This window comes from Cyprinodon tularosa, unplaced genomic scaffold, assembly GCF_016077235.1.
Source record: "Cyprinodon tularosa strain WSP-4 unplaced genomic scaffold, ASM1607723v1 ctg22, whole genome shotgun sequence".
Classification (NCBI taxonomy): Eukaryota; Metazoa; Chordata; class Actinopteri; order Cyprinodontiformes; family Cyprinodontidae; genus Cyprinodon; species Cyprinodon tularosa.
Genome location: NW_024038821.1, coordinates 2,367,184 through 2,387,655, shown reverse-complemented (window position 1 = coordinate 2,387,655; position 20,472 = coordinate 2,367,184). Strand labels below are relative to the sequence as shown.

Below are 20,472 nucleotides of genomic sequence, written 5' to 3'. Positions count from 1 at the left end.
ATTGTGCAACAAGTGATTAAATCTAAAGCATCTGACTCTAACTGTTACCTTTCCACTGGGAAGACCTAGATCCTTCAGAGCCTGAAAGATCCCCTTCTCGGTCTTCCCTGATGCAAATGTTCTCGTAATGCTAAAAAGAAGATAAGAAAACAAAAATGTAGGAGAACAGAGATTAGTCATTAGTAAAGTGTAGCTGTGGAATCATTTGACAGGAGATATAGAGTTAGACGTTTTATTGAAGTAAAATAAAAGTATAGAATAAAATTTCTGTTTGGCCAGACACGGGGAAGAGGATATTCTGCTCAGATAGTACAACTAAATTGGAAATGTATGCACATATATGCGCACAAAGTTTTGGACATTTCTTTTGAAAAACAATCACAACAGTTGAATCTCTTTTGCTCAACTTTAACACTTTGCAATACTTAGACTAAGACCAGTTTATTCATTCCACTGGGGGTAATTCATTTGAGCAGTACACGAGAAAAACGAACAAAAATAAACATGTAATAACATTAAAAGAAGAAATGAGATAGTTGAAACAGGAAGCTTAAGGACCAACATTAATAAAATAAAAACACAGAAAGACAGTAAAAAGGTAACACAGTTATCTTTAAAGAATTTAAAAGTCGAATAGCTGATGGTATAAAAAATTTGCATAGTGGTTTGTTTTACGGCGAGGCATTACATAGCAGCATCCTGAAGGCAACAAAGATCCATTATTTTTAAGAACATTTTCTGATGAAGAGAAGATCACTTTTTTTTTTTTTGCAATTTGTTCATTACAAAATGAAGGCAGGTCCCTCTGGTTCACTCCAATGATTTTAGAACAGATTTTAAAAACGTCATTCAACACTGTTTTTATCTTCCAATGTTAGACAATTATACCAACAGATAACACAGGAGATTCCCAATGAAAGCCTGATTAAATCTACCCATGATAATTAAACCGACTGAAAAAGACTAGTTTTCTCAGAAGGCACATTTTTTGTTGAGCTTGTTTCACCAAAGCTGCAGCAACACAAAGTGTTACTGCACTTTGTGCAACACATGGTAACACAACACAAAGTGTTGGTTTATGTGTTGGTCTATAATAAAACAAAAATCTAAGAAAAAAAAAATTAAGCTTCAAGGCAGTAATGTGAATGTAAAAAATAAGATATAAAAAAAAATAATATGAATGAAAAAATAAATAAACTTGAGATTAAAGATTTGCAAGGTATTATAAAACATTTTCTGAAAAGTACAAAATGCATTCTTACCCTCTAACAGGAATCTTTCCATTTACGTTGGTCAGGAAACACATCCTCATCCAACTAAAGAAGCAAATTAAAAACACAGAAAATCAAAGACAAGGTTAGAAAGACACTGCACGCAGACCTCGCAGGTGGGTCATATTCTATAAGACTGTGGGTCAAAGAGTTTGCTTTGTTTTCTCTGTGTTTTTAGGCTGAAGAAACAGCAAAACTATACTTACTGTTTCTTGAGGCATGTCATTGGACACACGTTGTTGGCCTTAAAGTTGTGGATCACCGACCGCAACCCCTCAATCCATTTCTGCAAAAAAAAACAAGCTGAAATATATAAAATAGTACACGGGAGCATCATGCTCCCGTGTATATATATATATATATATATATATATATATATATATATATATATATATATATATATATATATATATATATATACATATACATGTATGTATATATATAGATATATACAGGTGCTGGTCATAAAATTAGAATATCATGAAAAAGTAGATTGATTTCAGTAATTCCATTTAAAAAGTGAAACTTGTATATTATATTCATACATTACATACAAACTCATATATTTCAGATGTTTATTTTGTTTAATTTTGATGATTACAAATGACAACAAATGAAAATCTCAAATTCATCATATCAGAAAATTAGAATATTACTGAAGACCAATAAAAAGAAAGGATTTATAGAAATGTTGGCCAACTGAAAAGTATGAACAAGAAAAGTATGAGCATGTACAGCACTCAGTATTTAGTTGGGCCTCCTTTGGCCTGTATTACTGCAGCAATGCGGCGTGGCATGGAGTCGATCAGTCTGTGGCACTGCTCAGGTGTTATGATAGCCCAGGTTGCTCTAATAGTGGCTTTTTAGCTCTTCTGAAGTTGTTGGGGTCTGGTGTATTGCATCTTCTTCTTCACAATACCCCATAGATTTTCTATGGGGTTAAGGTCAGGAGAGTTTGCTGGCCAATTAAGAACAGGGATATACCATGGTCCTTCAACCAGGTACTGGTAGCTTTGGCACTGTGTGCAGGTGCCAAGTCCTGTTGGAAAATGAAATCTGCATCTCCAAAAAGTTGGTCAGCTGCAGAGACATGAAGTGCTCTATAAACTTCCTGATGTGGCTGCGTATGACCTGACTCAGAAAACACAATGGACAGACACCACAGATGACATGGCATCCTGAAAACCAATCACAACATTTGGGAATCTTTTCACTTGACCTTCAAGCAACTTGGACGAAGACCATCTTTTTTCATTCCAATTTGGGGAATTCATTGACAGTTCCAAAGGAAAAATAAAATGTATAACATTAAAAAAGAAGAGATATTGAAACCTTATAGGACCAACTTCACAGAAACAGTACAAGTCCAGTTTCTGTTTAAAAGTCGATAGTCTGATGGTATGTTCATAGTGGTGTCAGGTAGGCTTACAACAAGCATCGCTGAAGCAGCAAACCCTTTGTTTTAAGAACTTTTCTGATGAGAGTATTTTTTTTTGAATTTGCATTACAAATGACGGCAGTCCCTCTTGTTCTCCCCCATGATTTTTGAAGAGGTTTTCGTATTCACAATGCTTTCTCCAGGTTGCATTATCCGTCTCATGTCTGAAACCTATTTTATCTGACCACAAAAAGACTTTTTTCTCAGGCACTTTTTTGTTGAGCTTGTTACAAGCTGAGAAAAATTCTGTGGAAACAGAACAAAACCCAAAGTTTTTTAGGTTGGTCTTTAATCTGTTCTTGGCCTAATGTGTGTAATGAATTTGTCTGATTGTTGCGGTATTATGAAACTTTTCTGAGTACAAATGCATTCACCCTCTAAGAATCTTCCATTGACTTGGTGGGCACTATAGGAATAAACTAAGATCAAAGACAAGTTTAAAAGCCCTTTGCAGGTGGGTTGGGTTCATATTACTATAGATGTGGCAACAGGTGGCTTATTTTTCCTGTTTTTTTCACAATAAACTATATTTTTCTGATAGGCATGTCATTGCAGATTTTCCTTTGTTGTGTTTAGACCAACCCTCAATCCAATTTAAAAAAAAAACATCTGAAATAAAATATAGGAGCATCTGTTGTATGTAATTATAATATATATATAATAAGTTTCACTTTTAAATGATATTATAAATAAAATCTACTTTTTATCATGATATTACTAATTTAATGAAGCACTATATAGATATATAATTTTATATATATATATATACACATATATATACATATATATATGATGCTGATATTAAATATAGATAAGATTTCCTGCACAAATACATGGTGTTTAAGAGAGTCGACCAAAGTTCAGATTATGCTTTAGCGCATCTGTTTTTTGTGGTAGATTTAAAACCACTTTGTCTATGAAGTAACCTGCAGCACATTGACCTTTTTCCTCAGTTGCAGCCCATAGAAAACAAACATCAGAACCAGTCGAATTTAGATTTTATCATACCAGACCACAAAAGAACAACACCAGCCTAATCAGTTAATCCCTTCTAAAATATTTGCTCTTTTATTTATTTTTTCTTACGCGCCAAAATCAAATAATATAATGCTATGCTATAATAATAATACTAAATAAACTGGTTTAAAAAAATAAAAGGAAAGAAGCAGATTAAAAACTCAAAATACAAATATGGCACCTGACTGAAGCTCATGTTGCCGTTTCAAAGTTTTCTTGCGCTTACATGAAGATTAAAAAGGCACAGTAACTACAGTAGAAGCAGTAAAGCAGCATTGTCTCTACAGAAACACAGAGACATTCATATGCTTCTATTTACCAGACTGACTCAAGGCTGTGTGTAGGAGAGGGCATGTACTTCATTCTGCTTTTTCTTTCCTTTCATTCTTAATCAAACAGTTACTCTGTGTGGGCGGTATTCTAGCCTTTATATGCAGTATATTATTGAATTAATTTTGACTTCACTCCAGCTACTAAAAAGCCTTTAGGATGTTTTGTATTTTTTGTTTTTGCAATATGTTTCGTGATTATAGACCTCTAATTTTTTGCAAGATGAAACAAAAGTGTCAAATAATGCAGAGTAGTTGGGTTGCAAACACACAGGTCTTAATGGCAATGAGAACTGCAGAGGTGCATGACTATATTCACCCTGGCTGTGTCGGGGCTCTCTGCCACCATGAACATGAAGCTGAGGTTCACCAGGTCAGTGCCACTGCAAATACAGATGATGCATCCCTCCAAGTCTGCCTCTGTCTTTCCAATGGCCTCGAATGAGGACAAGATCTTTGGGTCCTGAAAAATAAGGAGGCATCATTAAACTGAAAGCAGGTGATTACACGAAAATAAGATTAAAGGAGGTTAAAATAAGATGGAGGATGTTCATCAAAATAAGTGGTCCTCCTAACTGTCGATCATTCTGGTGATATATTAACGTAAGGCCGTCCCACATGATAGTCCCCAGTTTCACTTACTGGTGGTGAGTCTGACATAGTGGAAAAATCGCAAATCTTCTTTTGGAAAGTAAGCTTGAATGAGTGATACAAAAAGCAACTTTTAAACAGAGTGTGCACGAGGAGAAATGAGCTCGTGCACGCTCTCACACGCCTTTAATAGGTGTTTATTCTTAATAATAGCTTCTTCTCTGCGTTACATTATTTAGGTGCTGCTCAAAGGTTCACATACCCTCATCATATTAAGCATGAATTTTATATTAATTGTGGCCTTTTAACGACAACTTTGACATATTCTCTTCCCGGATTGGAGTTGATGGTTGCACTAAATACAATAGTTAAGAATTTAAGTTTGATAGTTTTGAAAAATGCCCAAGACTTAACTATATACGTTAACTTTAGCTATTGTTTAGATAAATATTGAGACTTCCTGTTACATTCATAAAGTTTCTGTAATAATCCTGTCTGAACGTTGGGCCAGTAATCTGATGGGGAACTGATTTCCTGGCACAGATTTGGCTCTAACATACGATCCGTTTATTTTCATCAGGGTCATTTCATAGTTATGATGTTCGTCCAAACGATGCCTTCCCAAGTCAGTTTTCATGTATTTTAAATATTTTTCTGTAGAAAAACTGAGCTATATTCAAGCTTTAACAAGTGGTGATGAAATCAATTTGGCAAGAAGGAAAAATCTAAGGAACAGCCAAGCTTCAGTCGTTATATAAAAAGTATGTTAGGAGGCATCAATGTGAGGATTTAATTTAAGATCTGTTTAAACACCTTAGAACATGGTGTTGGTAGCTTCATGATGAGCTGCTGTTTTTGTGGCAGCAGTGATGATGCACTGTAGCAGATGAATGAGTGAAAAATGGGAGGAGCCTCAAATTTCTATTTCTATCAGGGCAATGATTCCTAAAAACCAAACTGTTTTTGGAAGGGATACGATCCAGTTTCTGTAATGATCCTAACTTCAACACTTTGCAAGTTTTAGAGATATTTCCTGAAAATAATATTATCCGGCTGGAGATATATAGGATGGCATGTGGTGTCTCTGCACCAAGCAAAGGAACATGCTTGGAGCAGCTGTGTCTTTAATCTGAGTAAATCAGAGGAAAATCTGCATTAAATTCAAACCTTGGCAGTCAATTCTGTTTAAAAATATTTTCTGTACGTCTTTTGATAATCAAATTCTGATAAACTAAACAGCTCACATCTATTTAAACTGCTAAATGAGGAGAGTATATAAACTGCTGAGTGATGCTGCATGTCTAACCAGTGGAGTGAAAATCTATACAAGAAAGAGGAGAAAAATCCCAGCGTCACGTCTCCCTCTCATGGTTTTAATCAGACATCAGCTTCATCACCGCAGGAGGAACAAATGTGTACTTGTATGATTGAGTTAACAGCAACAGGCGTTGCAGCTTTTAGAATCTATCTCGGCTATCTCATCCATCTTCTCCTCCTCATTGAATTATTTGGAACAGCTGTGTAATCCTTTGTGGAGAAGCCCTGCTATTGCCTTCCTGCCACTTACAAAAACAGTGTGCCGTGGTTGAACAAACACGGGGAGCTGCTATCAAGCCGCAGCGTCTGTATACGTGTCCTCAAACACGCACATTAGCGGTGGCCCAAACAAACAGGTCAACATGAGAAAAACAACACATTATTTGTCACGTGTAGAGCACTTCTACCCCGTCCTTTTGCAGACTTTCAGCTGCTTGATGTATTTGTAAATAGAGCTAGATCTAGAACCTTACCTCTACTCTACCCACGGGGATTCTAATAACAGCTTCAATTATTCATACAGTTGGCATTGAGTCAAATAATACATTATAATGAGTCGGTGTCAATATTGCAGCAAATGAATCAATGTTTACTATACAGGGAGACCCTAAGGTTTGTTTGTGTGTCTGAGTCTCTTATTGGTTGCCAGATGCAGTGAAAAAATAACCTCCTGGTCAGTCGCCTGCTATTTCAGGATCACCTCCATATTACAGGCTAAGGATGTTTTCTTGTTCTTCTCTGGCAGAGACAGAACATCCTTTTGAGCTGTTGATTCTGCCTAGTGAACTCCTTAACCCAAAGCTTCTCAAACAGCTTATTATTTCACCGGCACAATCCTTTTTTTTTCTCTCTTTCTGCAAGTTGAAAAAACACCAAAAAAAACACCATCAAATGTATCCTGTGGTTGAACTCAACCAAGGTTGTGTAAATATTGAGGTGTTAAATATTTGCTGCTCATGTTGTTTTACTGCTCTTTGTAAGTTAAAGTCAATAGGGAATCTAAGGTCAACTGTTACACGGTACAAATATACGCCACTGAAGCTTTGGCTAATTTTATGCAGGAATAATGTTCCTGATAAAGCAGTCTCTCCAGATTTGTTTTTCAGACCAGGAGTGTCAGAGCGAGAACACAAGCCTGTGTTGTGGGATGAGAGTGTAAATTCTAGTGAAAGCAGAAGTGAGAAGATTGTCTTTCCAAAAAAGGTCTCACCTTGGGGACTGCACCGACACGGATACTGTTGATAAGAGAACACTCAAGAACCTGGCCCTCCTGTGGGAGAAATGTTTGGTAGGAGGATGGAAGAATACATTTAATACCGAATAGTTAAAAGACATGATTAATAGATAAAAATCAAGAAACCCAACCTATAAGCATCACACTGTTGTTATATGAATCTAAAATAAATACATGTTGTTTTTAATTATTTTTCCAGACTGAGGGACAAACCATTGTTTAGAAAACAACACCCAAAGTAGTGTAGGCTGCTTTCTATTTTTTATGTTCACCAGCCACAATGAAAAATACAAGGCCACTTTTTCTACAACAGAAAAATCTTTCAGATAATAACAAGCAGAAAATTTACCTTTTGATTATAAAAGAATGTTTGTTCGTCACTGAATATAGAGGACTGCGTAAGATTTGGAAGTAAATGTTTGTAGTAAATATAAGAATGTATGGTTAGTTTTTTTGTTTTTTTTTTGCCTAAAGCTGTATATTGTAACATGTAAAACTGATCTCACTAGTAGAAGTCTTAACTTTTTGCACTACACTGGCTTTTCCAAGTTTGTCATAATGTTTTTAAGGAAGGTGGATCATCCCTTTAAAAATAATATAACAAGATTATAAAAGAGGACTGAGCCTCTGCGAACTCCCTGACATAAACGATCATAGTTGAAAGACGGATTAGAGTGAGACCGTACCTTTCCCTCACTCTTCCATGTAATAAAGAAGCCATATTCGTCCACTTTCATCTGACAGTTGGGCTCAAAGATGTATGGGTCCTGAAAATGAGAATTGCATCTTTATCAGACAGACTTCATTGATCAAAGTGTTTCATTCATGCAGCCTCACATTATACAACCTGCAGGGATTATGCAATCAGACGAGTGGATGGAGTTTTAATACGCACTATGAAACAATTCAACCTGCTGAGAGTCTTACACGCATGGGTGGAAAGCTACAATCCCAAAGTAATGCACTACAACCATATGCACACATAGAGGTGCTGGTCATAAAATTAGAATATCATGAAAAAGTAGATTGATTTCAGTAATTCCATTTAAAAAGTGAAACTTGTATATTATATTCATACATTACATACAAACTCATATATTTCAGATGTTTATTTTGTTTAATTTTGATGATTACAAATGACAACAAATGAAAATCTCAAATTCATCATATCAGAAAATTAGAATATTACTGAAGACCAATAAAAACAAAGGATTTATAGAAATGTTGGCCAACTGAAAAGTATGAACATGAAAAGTATGAGCATGTACAGCACTCAGTATTTAGTTGGGCCTCCTTTGGCCTGTATTACTGCAGCAATGCGGCGTGGCATGGAGTCGATCAGTCTGTGGCACTGCTCAGGTGTTATGATAGCCCAGGTTGCTCTAATAGTGGCTTTTAGCTCTTCTGAATTGTTGGGTCTGGTGTATTGCATCTTCTTCTTCACAATACCCCATAGATTTTCTATGGGGTTAAGGTCAGGAGAGTTTGCTGGCCAATTAAGAACAGGGATACCATGGTCCTTCAACCAGGTACTGGTAGCTTTGGCACTGTGTGCAGGTGCCAAGTCCTGTTGGAAAATGAAATCTGCATCTCCAAAAAGTTGGTCAGCTGCAGGAAGCATGAAGTGCTCTAAAACTTCCTGGTATGTGGCTGCGTTGACCCTGGACCTCAGAAAACACAATGGACCAACACCAGCAGATGACATGGCACCCCAAACCATCACTGACTGTGGAAACTTTACACTGGACTTCAAGCAACGTGGATGAAGTGCCTCTCTTCTTTTCCTCCAGACTCTGGGACCTTGATTTCCAAAGGAAATGCAAAATTTACTTTCATCAGAGAACATGACTTTGGACCACTCACCAGCAGTCCAGTCTTGTTTCTCTTTAGCCCAGGCAAGACCCTTCTGACGCTGTCTGTGGTTCAAGAGTGGCTTGACACAAGGAATGCGACAGCAGAAACCCATGTCTTTCATACGTCTGTGTGTGGTGGTTCTTGAAGCACTCACTCCAGCTGCAGTCCACTCTTTGTGAATCTCCCCCACATTTTTGAATGGGTTTTGTTTCACAATCCTCTCCAGGGTGCGGTTATCTCTCTTGCTTGTACACTTTTTTCGACCCCATCTTTTCCTTCCCTTCGCCTCTCTATTAATGTGCTTGGACACTGAGCTCTGTGAACAGCCAGCCTCTTTAGCGATGACCTTTTGTGTCTTGCCCTCCTTGTGCAAGGTGTCGATGGTCGTCTTTTGGACAACTGTCAAGTCAGCAGTCTTCCCCATGATTGTGTAGCCTATAGAACTAGACTGAAAGACCATTTAAAGGCTTTTGCAGGTGGTTTGAGTTAATTAGCTGATTAGAGTGTGGCACCAGGGGCCATCAATTTTGAACCTTTTCACAATATTCTAATTTTCTGATATGATGAATTTGAGATTTTCATTTGTTGTCATTTGTAATCATCAAAATTAAACAAAATAAACATCTGAAATATATGAGTTTGTATGTAATGTATGAATATAATATACAAGTTTCACTTTTTAAATGGAATTACTGAAATCAATCTACTTTTTCATGATATTCTAATTTTATGACCAGCACCTGTATATTGTAATCTGAATTAAATCTATTATAAAGTAAGAGAGGTATGTGAATGTAACCACCTGTTATAAGGATAGTGCTCAGCTTTACATAAAGGAAGTAAAACCGGACTATGCACATCTACACAATGGTCAACAAGGTCTGTCCAGATGTTATTAGTAATAAACCAATTGAACTTGAATACCAACTAAATAACTTTGACTGGGCAGACAGAGTATTAAACACTGAGATGGCCAAAACATTTAAAAGGGAAGAGAATGGAAAGGGGTTGATGCTGAGGGGTCGCTCTTATTCTAATATTAGAAATTGAGAACAATATTACACACTCTGAGTCAGACACATGCACATCTACCTAATGCATCTTTGTGGGATTCTGCCATTAGAGACACAGCCACAAATAGGAAAATGTTGGGCTAAGGCCTGTAATCTAAAACCAGTAGAAAATGAAGAAAATCCATTTTCTATCTAAGAAACAGCGAGGCCTCTGAGAGAGCAGCTAAAAGCTTTCACTCTCTTTTATATAAATTCAGGCTGACAGGGACTTCATTTTACAAAGTAGTCAGGGTGGGGGGGGGGGGGGGGGGGGGGTATATAATGGTAAAGAAATCGAATATAAAGGGCCTAACTTTCATTGGACGGATTCTGGCTTGACCTGGACATTTGTCCTTCCCATTCATCATGCCATATCAATGTATGTATGCTTACATTAAACTACATACATTCAAAATAAAACATCAGACAAACATTATAACTTACTCCAGTGCCTTGGAGAAATAATCATTCCCTTTATAAATCTCCTTGAAAACAAACATCAGTGGATGTAGAAATGATTGCATGAAACAGATTGGCACAAAGTAGTGAATAATGATGAGATGGAGGGAAAAGTCTCACTGCTTTTTAAGAAAAATATAAAAAGTCTTACATACATTTGTATTTAGTTCCCCTGAGTTCACACTTGATAGATTCATCCTGTATTTAGCTCTCCCCATTCTCACATCAGTTCTGACTAGGTTCCCCATCCCTGCTACAGGAAAACGTCTGCACACCATGAAGCTGCCACCAACTTACTATTATAAAGGTGTGTTTTTCTAGAGCCTCTTCTCTTCTCAAACTTCTTCCTCAGATTCTCAGTATAGATGGATAGCCTTGTCTTGGTAGGTTTGCAGCTCTGCCACCGTCTTTCCGTTTTGAGACAATGAACAGTCCTTTAAGGGGTTCAAAGCTTTAGATGTGGTTTTACAATCTGTCTTAACGTTGTATGCTGTGTTCCTTTCGTCTCTGTGATGATGTCCGTTCACCACGATGTTCTCTTAGTTTGTGAAGATTCTCAGTCATCCAGGTCATAGTCATTCCAAAAAAGTTAAAAGACAAACCACTGGACTTCGTTTTCTAAGTTTGACGATGTTTCGCTTCCACTCCAGGAAGCTTTATAGAGTAGCACAACAAAGCCTTGTTTTGGCTACAAAAACATGCAAATTGAACCTGAACCCCTTAAATGGGGAGTTGTAGAGATCTTTGTTAGCCTGCAATACCCAATACTCGTCTATGCCTCTGAAAGATGAGTCGTTAGGGGCATTGTTGGCCTTGCTGACCAGGCGAGACAGGATGTCTTGGTCCCCTGCATGGCGATGAGGATTATGATAGCGGGAAGGAATCAACTCTATCGCTCGATCGTGCTGGATTTCTGAGAGCTGAAACCTGAGTTTCAGAGGGGGTTGAGTCAGGTTTCAGCTTCAGGAATTCCATAGAATCAACACAATAATGCTGAGAGGGTTGTACAGGTATCCTGTGTGGGCTTTATATTACTCATATCACATCCATAAAAATGAAGACATAAATTGTGATGCAATTTTTGGCTATATCACCCAGACATAACTAAGATTATACAAAGGTGGACTTTGCTTACTTATTGATAGGATTAATTTAGAGACATTGATGATCGGTGGCTGAGTTCATATTGACATTTGAATTTCATATTAAGTATATAAAGTCTACAATGTTTAAAGTACCTGCGATGGAATGGCGACCTGTCCAGGGTGTACTCCGCCTCTCGCCCATTGACAGCTGGAGATAGGCACCAGCACCCCTTGCGACCCCAATTGGGAGAAGCGTGTCAGATGATGGATGGATGGATGGATGGATGAATGTTCAAAGTACATAGATTTGTATATTGGTGTAAATTAAGTGTTTTTTTTTTACCTTACACCAATATACAACGCTTTGCACTGAACCAATGCATAAAACCCAAATATAATGCACTGAGGTTTGCATTTTGATGCGAACAAATGTCAAACCTTCAAGGTATTCCTCTAAATGCACAAAGCACAATGTAGTTGAAAAGCCTGAGGTCAACACCATTGAGAAGAGTGTCACCCTGTGAGTAACATTTGCTTCTACTCTGGTAAATAACATGTTGGTAAAAGCCATGTTTATAAGCTTTTTAGTGTTCTGCAGTTCTGACCCGAAACACTCTGCCGTCAGAAGCTGCCAATTTGATTCTGTGGGGTCCTTTAGAAACCAAACACCAGTCACATCTTGACTGATTGATTTCCTATGAGGGAGATGATGAAAGAAATCCACAGAGCAAGAAGCCCATTGGCTCCTTGCAGGATCATTTTTACACTGCATCCCTTTAACCTTCCCTTCCCATTGCTGTGGTTTGTCAGGAAGAAAAAAAATAAGTCTATCATATGGACAATGTATTGAAATTATTGCAGATCTATAACCCATTTTAAACCTTCCCATTGTACTTCAGAACATGTAATGTTCGGGTAGACAGAAACTTTATGACAGTAATATAACTTTATTTATGTCTAAATGTTTTCCTTCATTTTAACAAGGCACTTAAACCTGTGCGTGTTATCTACCTCCAAATCTCTCTCAGACAGGTTTTAGCTGGGAATGTCAAAGGTACAAAGCAGGCTTTACAAAGTTCAAATATCCAAATAGCAGTCTATAGATATAAATATTTATACTTTAGATCATAATTAGTCCCAAAGTAAAAAAAGAGGAGGTAAGATGGAAAGTCGTCCTTATTAACATTTAGGCCAGCTCTCACCATGCTCTGCCTCTGCTTGGCTCAAAGTTCACAGCAGCGGCACATTGAGGACTTTCATCAAAAGCATGGCGGCCCAATTTTAATTGCTCTCCTTGACATGACTGGATTCGATCATTGCTCTCCGTGCCCTCTTTGATGATTTCCACTGTACTCTAAGAGGGATCCTCCTCACCTCTCTGACAGCTGTGTGGATAGAGAGTACTGAGGGGATTCCCTGGTGCACACAGGGCTATACACACGTCTTTGATGCATCTGGGTGACACACTTTGCCTTGCCTGTTAATGTCCTACCTAAGTGTCCTCATTAGGTTCATCAAATTTGAGGCAAAATGGAGTAATTTTAAATCTATTGTAATGTCACAAAGTTCAGTGGGGTGGGGTATCAACGCATGATGAGGAAACTTAAAACCCTGAATTATAAATAATTAAACTCTAATAATGTGACACAGACTAAACAATTTATCACATCACAATAAATAAGTTTCATTTTATTAAACAGTTTCCCCTGATAGCAGAGGGGCAGTTTACCTCATCAAACCTGTCGAAGGAAGCGCCTTCTTGCATGAACTCAGGCAGGTGCTTCTGCCAGTTGAACTCATACGACTTCGTCATGGCTGCTCACAACCCTGAAACACAAATAAAGGCAAAAAGAAAAGGTTAATCCAGAAACATAGGATCAGTAAACTCTACTTTGCTCTTTGATCGACTCGCCACCTGACCCAGATGAACCCCCCTCTTGCTTAATTACAACATGTCTCAGGGATGTGTGTGAACACAATCCGCAGTGAAACACCAGACCAGAGATGGCAAAAGTACTCACTTTCCGTACTTCAGTATAAGTACAGATACTTGTGTTAAAAAATACCCTGGTAAAAGTGGAAGTACTGATTAAACTTCTTTACTCAAGTAAAAGTAACAAAGTACAGGCTTGTAAATTTACTTAAAGTATAAAAGTAAAAGTAGAAACCACTTTTTTCATGGCGTTGCCTACATTTTAAATGGATGTCTGCCAATAGGACTAGATCTCCGTTGTGTTCATTTTCAATCATCTCGTCATCCATACTACTATGCTAACGCCACCACCACCAAGCTGCAATGATTTGCCGCGAATGAATACCGCCGAATCTATCGATTCATCTTGTAGTGGTGCGTCAAATGCAACGTAGATTCCCATCCAATTAGATTGAATTTGGTATTTGTGAGAAAACGGCTCGCCAGCTCCCATCTCACGTCAGAGGAGGAGTAAGCATATGACTTGCAAAAAGGTGGTAAGAACCAGCGGACAACAAAATTCCAGTTCAAAAGCGTGTAGCGGTTTATTTACTGGTGCAACGGTGAAGACAAAAAAAAAAAAAAAAAAATACTTTCAAATAAAGAAAACAAAACCGGCCATTGCAGGCAATACAAAACACTGACAGCCTCACAGCAAGCTGACTTTAAATATAGTCTCTCTAAGCAAACCTTCAAAAGCAGTTTCTCCAGCCAGTCTCTCCAAGCAGCCCCCCTAAGCCATTGTGAGTATGCCCCTTAAATAGACCCACCAATAATCAGCCAATTGGGACAGCCCAACTAAACAGGAAGGCAAATCGCCAATAAAGCACAGTTAACATTGTAGAAAAATAAATACAGACAATAGCATCTTTCATACAAAAACATACATATTTATGAAATAATTTAACCATACTAACATTGCCATTTCACCTAGTTATTCCCATGCAAACAATTATTACATACATTGAAATCCCACTTAACACCCCTGCCCCCTAATAGTCTTTTCCAATGCCCTGGGACAATGGATAAGAGACTGGCTCCGATGCGGTACGTGTTTCCACACGGACCAGAATGCTGACGGACTAAGGGAAGAGAATGTGTAATTTGACTGGGAATATTAAAGCTGTCGCAGTGGGTACCTTCAGAGTTTGCTACGCTGGTGAGTAAGTAAAGGTGACGTTGTAATTTCGGAACTAGTGTAAATTTCCGGGTGAATTGTTTGGAACTGCCGCCGCCATGACGGTCGGTCTGTGGTGCATGCTGGGAAATGTAGTGAAGGATGTGACGCTGTGTGTGATAGACAGCGGCTAGACTTTGGGAACAGAAGGGGGAAACGGCTCCGTTTTCACAGTATTGATGACGTGAAAAATGATAACGGTAACTCCATTGAAATGATTCAAAACTAAAGTAACGAGCCAATTTTTAAAAATGTAAGGAGTAGAAAGTACAGATATGTGTGTAAAAATGTAAGGAGTAGAAGTAAAAAGTCGCCATAAAAATAAGTAGTAAAGTAAAGTAAAAATATCAGAAAAATCTACTTGAGTACAGTAAGGAAGTATTTGTACTTCGTTACTTCCCATCTCTGCTCCAGACCAACATGACCATACAGTACATTCACATACAAGCAGAAGAAAAGGCTTTATAATGTCAGCTGTTTGCTTAAGGGCGGTTTATTAACAATCAAACAGGGGTCCAGCTGTAGCACACTCAGCAGGAGCTACAATATTTCCCTTCTGTCGTTGGTGTGAGGCCTACGAGGGTTATAAAGCAGCTGAGAATTGATAGCGCACAGGATTGACTAGCTGATCTATATTGTTTCCAAGTGAATGACCCACTTGGGTTTACTCATACAGTTAGTCTAAAGGGGTGCTAATTAGAGTCTATGCATATTCAATACAAGAACAACACCCATAATTCCTTTAGCAAATAATCTGGCCATTGTAGAGCCATCAGGTAGCCCAGTTTCCCAGTACACAAACCTTATGAAAACATCTTGTTTCCAACAAGGTCAGGTTCAGGAATGTCCACCGCGCTCTACATCTTAATGAACCAACTCCTGGATGGGAATAAACATCAGAGTGTATCTAAAAGTCTGTAAGGTAAGGACTGTTTGGATCTTGCACATGATCTGAAACAGTCTGAACACATAATAAGTAGAATCAAATGACGCAGCCCAGGTGTAACTAAGTGGGAAAATGTGATTGTTTAAATGACACCAGCCTAATATTGTCCTGGTCTTATGTAAGCGATAAATGTGTCAGGCAGAACTGTGAGGGAGCTGCTCACATGACAATGTGACTTGCTATGTATAGTCTGAGAGCTCAGCTAGTGTGGGGTTGTTACAGAGGTAACGTGAGGTGTGGTTTTATTTTGATTGGCTGTAGACTTATCCATCATTTAACAGAAAAGATACCACTACTGTAGTAAATTATTAAACAGGCCTACAGAATGTCCTGCAATTATTAGCATGCCTATAATTTAGCTTTCTGTTGGGATCCAAAGGTTTGCCCTCCAAAGGGCTGTGTGGATCCCTTCCTGTGGGCTTCTGTTTCTGTTGGGATCCAAAGGTTTGCCCACCAGAGGGCGCTGTGGATCCTCTCCTGGGAGCTGGTTCTCTGCGCTCAGCTGATTCCAATCAGCTCTGCTGATTAACCTCTCCCTATATAAGCTGGTTGATGGCTTCACTCTGAGCCGGATCGTGGTCATTGTCCTTGTCCTTGCCATGGAAGCAAACCAGAGCCTCTTGCCTGTTTAATCCTGCCTGTCTGAGTCTGCTAACCTGTGAGTTTCAGTTTGTTTATCTGTCCCTGAGTTTAACCTGTACTCTGTCTCCTCTGCCTTCCAGGGCAGAACCCTGTGCTGATCCAAATAAACATTGGACTTTAATCCTGCCTCAGTGTCTGTTGAGTTCTGCATCTTGGGCTAGCAAACCTGCTAAATCATGACACTTTCTGTCTTCATCCTTTGTTCTAGAAGTGTAGTTTGTGTCCACTTGGCTGGATTTAGATCTACTGGTCTAATAAGCAAGCATGAAACACAAGACAATAGTTATATATCTCATGGGGAAAACAACCCCTTTCTTTCCAGTAATAAAGAAAGAGAAGGTCAATGGGTGAAACAGAGGACAGAAATACACCGGGACACAGGAGATGGGAGACGCCTGAGAGATGATGAAGAGAAAGAGATGCGGCTCCTGATAATAAAGTATTATTCAGTTTGATGACATTTTTATTCTGTTGCTTCTTATTTCAAAAAATGAATAGGAATAATACATGTGTAAGATGATTATTACATTCCACAGTCTGTACATCTTAGATAGATCCTGTTCATGGACTCTTTTTCAGTCAGATGCTTTCACACCACGTCATTAAGTTAACATGCTTTCGCCTCTGGGTATGTGGGGCCAGGATCGCCTCTTTATTGATCCTGTGCTCGGTAGGGCGAGTCTGGGGCCGCCCACACCTGCTATTAAGCACATTTAATACCCTTTATACATGAGCATCCCAATGCATACATACCACAGGAGTTTAGTTCCAGGTTCTCACGGATACACACTAATACAAAATACTTAGCTTTAGCTAGAGATATATACCACCCTGAATAATATTGTGTAATCATCATCATAGGGTTTGCCTTCAGCACACATGGATATCTAGGGATATCTGCTGCTCTTGAAGCTTTTTTTGAGGTTTACTTTGGTTGGCTGTAGTCTTCTTTTTGCTTTTCTGTTTCCTGTTCCTCTCATCTCATACAGGTGTGGAAGCAGACTTCTAGGAGTTACTGTACTGTATATATTCTGTGTTGTCTATTTTGGCTGTTTAGTTATATTTCCTCTCTTTTCATGCACTTTTTCTATCTCCCCTTAGTTTTGATGCCCTCTTTCTTTCTCCTTTCCCCTTCTGTCTCGTATTTGATCTTATAATATTTTTCAATAAAGTTTCATATACAAGTATCAAGCGGAACCTTATAGCAACAGTCATAATGGTCTGCTTGTAAAAGCAAAGCTGTTGGCCTATCAGCTAGCTCTGGGACATCTATTCCCAGAGCTATATTGGCAAAACAGGACACAAAAAACAAATGAACAAAAATAAATAAATAAATTGAAACTGAAACAAAACACGCTGTCGCTAAGGATTACTTTAATGGTCTGTGATGAATTACAATATAATCATTCATAAAAGCAAACATGGTCCATGAACCAGTTTGAGATTTATTACGTGAGAAAAATGTCCAGAGTCTCCATGTCTGACCTCTGTAGGTCACAGTAACCATCTCTCCTCCTCTTTGACATGACAAATCCAGATAGGCAGGTCCTTTTTAAAATAGCAAAGGAGTTATTTAGATGAGGAATGCTCCAAAAGTTGGGTAAAGCCTAATGTTATTGCCTATTCATTAAATATTTGTAGGTAATTTTCAGCTCAGTAATGAGCAACGGCTAGGCAGTTCAAAACAAAAATCCCATTTTTATTTGATTAGTAAAAGAGCTGTAAGCAATACCGGACCAAGGTTAACAACCATATTTCCTTGGTGTGGAGGCGCTTTTTGAGCACAGAAGCCTCAAGGTTAGAAACTTTCAGTAATGGTGTTTAAAATGAAAGCTGAGAAAGCTCAGAGAAGTGAATCTTTGTAAAAACAATTTTTTATAACACGTTGAGTCATTCTGTTTGCCAGGTACAGAGGATATGGTAGTTAGGACAGAAAAACAGGAGGGCTGAGCAATAATCTCTGTAATCTACACGTTTCCATTCCTTTGAGAGTGTCTCTGTTCTAAAACATCCTAGATGTGTAAATATAAGTACGTAGTATGAAAGAGCCTCTTACCAGTCTCAGGTTAGACAGTCAGAAGGTTTAAAACGGTAACTGATGCAACATTTTCTATTACACTGCTGCTGCAGTTTAAAGTCATTTGACAATAAATGCAAGAGGAAGTTTCAGAGTAAGGGAGTTTCAAGGACATTGCTTCAGGCTCTACCCTCCCCTCCCAGTTTAGGCACTTGTCCATAACTTTTATGTCTTTTGATTGCAAAATAAAAAGTTAGTTGTTTTTGAAAATCATAGCATGGAAGCTGCTGCCGTCAAAGAGAAACGTGTATCGCTAAAAATCAATTTTTCTTAACCTCCACTCTGTTGGAACCAATGCTTTATTAAAATCAGAAGATGCCTCAATATTATTTTAGATATAAATCCGCCTGCTTTAAAGACAAGCACAAGGTTTGCCAAAACACATGTTTTGGCAAACCTTTTTTTTTTTTTTTCCATGTCATTATTATTTATCTATTCTATGGAAATATTGGTCTGTCATTTTGATGCATTACTGCAACCATTTCCACTTTGATGTTGATTGTATTAAATTGTAATTATAACTGAAAGGAGGCAACTTTTGCTTGTTTGCAACTACAGTTTGTATAACCTTCCTATAAGAGTTATATGATGTTCAACAACTCCCGCTGCTAACTTCTGGGGAGCATTGTGCATAAACATTTGAGATTTCTTAATTGAGGGTAATAATTAATTCTAACTATTGCCAGACCACACGAACTATGTCAGAAAAAAATCACAGTTACGTAAAAAACAGTTTCTGGTTAAAAATGTTTGCACTAAGCTATTTATTCTAACACTGCATATATGGTTGCAAATCTTAGCTATGCGTAGAGGTCCACTTTGTTGGACCTCTACAGGTGCTGGTCATAAAATTAGAATATCATGAAAAAGTAGATTGATTTCAGTAATTCCATTTAAAAAGTGAAACTTGTATATTATATTCATACATTACATACAAACTCATATATTTCAGATGTTTATTTTGTTTAATTTTGATGATTACAAATGACAACAAATGAAAATCTCAAATTCATCATATCAGAAAATTAGAATATTACTGAAGACCAATAAAAAGAAAGGATTTATAGAAATGTTGGCCAACTGAAAAGTATGAACAAGAAAAGTATGAGCATGTACAGCACTCAGTATTTAGTTGGGCCTCCTTTGGCCTGTATTACTGCAGCAATGCGGCGTGGCATGGAGTCGATCAGTCTGTGGCACTGCTCAGGTGTTATGATAGCCCAGGTTGCTCTAATAGTGGCTTTTAGCTCTTCTGAATTGTTGGGTCTGGTGTATTGCATCTTCTTCTTCACAATACCCCATAGATTTTCTATGGGGTTAAGGTCAGGAGAGTTTGCTGGCCAATTAAGAACAGGGATACCATGGTCCTTCAACCAGGTACTGGTAGCTTTGGCACTGTGTGCAGGTGCCAAGTCCTGTTGGAAAATGAAATCTGCATCTCCAAAAAGTTGGTCAGCTGCAGGAAGCATGAAGTGCTCTAAAACTTCCTGGTATGTGGCTGCGTTGACCCTGGACCTCAGAAAACACAATGGACCAACACCAGCAGATGACATGGCACCCCAAACCATCACTGACTGTGGAAACTTTACACTGGACTTCAAGCAACGTGGATGAAGTGCCTCTCTTCTTTTCCTCCAGACTCTGGGACTTTGATTTCCAAAGGAAATGCAAAATTTACTTTCATCAGAGAACATGACTTTGGACCACTCACCAGCAGTCCAGTCCTGTTTCTCTTTAGCCCAGGCAAGACGCTTCTGACGCTGTCTGTGGTTCAAGAGTGGCTTGACACAAGGAATGCGACAGCAGAAACCCATGTCTTTCATACGTCTGTGTGTGGTGGTTCTTGAAGCACTCACTCCAGCTGCAGTCCACTCTTTGTGAATCTCCCCCACATTTTTGAATGGGTTTTGTTTCACAATCCTCTCCAGGGTGCGGTTATCTCTCTTGCTTGTACACTTTTTTCGACCACATCTTTTCCTTCCCTTCGCCTCTCTATTAATGTGCTTGGACA

At 38.3% G+C, this 20,472-nt stretch overlaps 1 protein-coding gene across 4 annotated transcripts in view; it reads right to left on the bottom strand.

The window, feature by feature from the left end:
• LOC119784187 (1-phosphatidylinositol 4,5-bisphosphate phosphodiesterase beta-4-like) overlaps window positions 1–20,472 on the bottom strand; it is a 90,676-nt gene that overhangs the window by 23,218 nt on the left and 46,986 nt on the right. For all 4 annotated transcript variants that reach the window (XM_038286133.1, XM_038286135.1, XM_038286134.1 and 1 more), the window contains exons 4-10: window positions 13,377–13,474; window positions 7,884–7,964; window positions 7,174–7,233; window positions 4,375–4,518; window positions 1,478–1,557; window positions 1,263–1,316; window positions 49–130 (exon numbers count right to left, since the gene is read on the bottom strand). In XM_038286133.1, coding sequence (XP_038142061.1) covers window positions 49–130; window positions 1,263–1,316; window positions 1,478–1,557; window positions 4,375–4,518; window positions 7,174–7,233; window positions 7,884–7,964; window positions 13,377–13,460 — 585 coding nt within the window. In that variant the 5' untranslated portion in view covers window positions 13,461–13,474. The remainder of the gene's footprint in view (window positions 1–48; window positions 131–1,262; window positions 1,317–1,477; window positions 1,558–4,374; window positions 4,519–7,173; window positions 7,234–7,883; window positions 7,965–13,376; window positions 13,475–20,472) is intronic.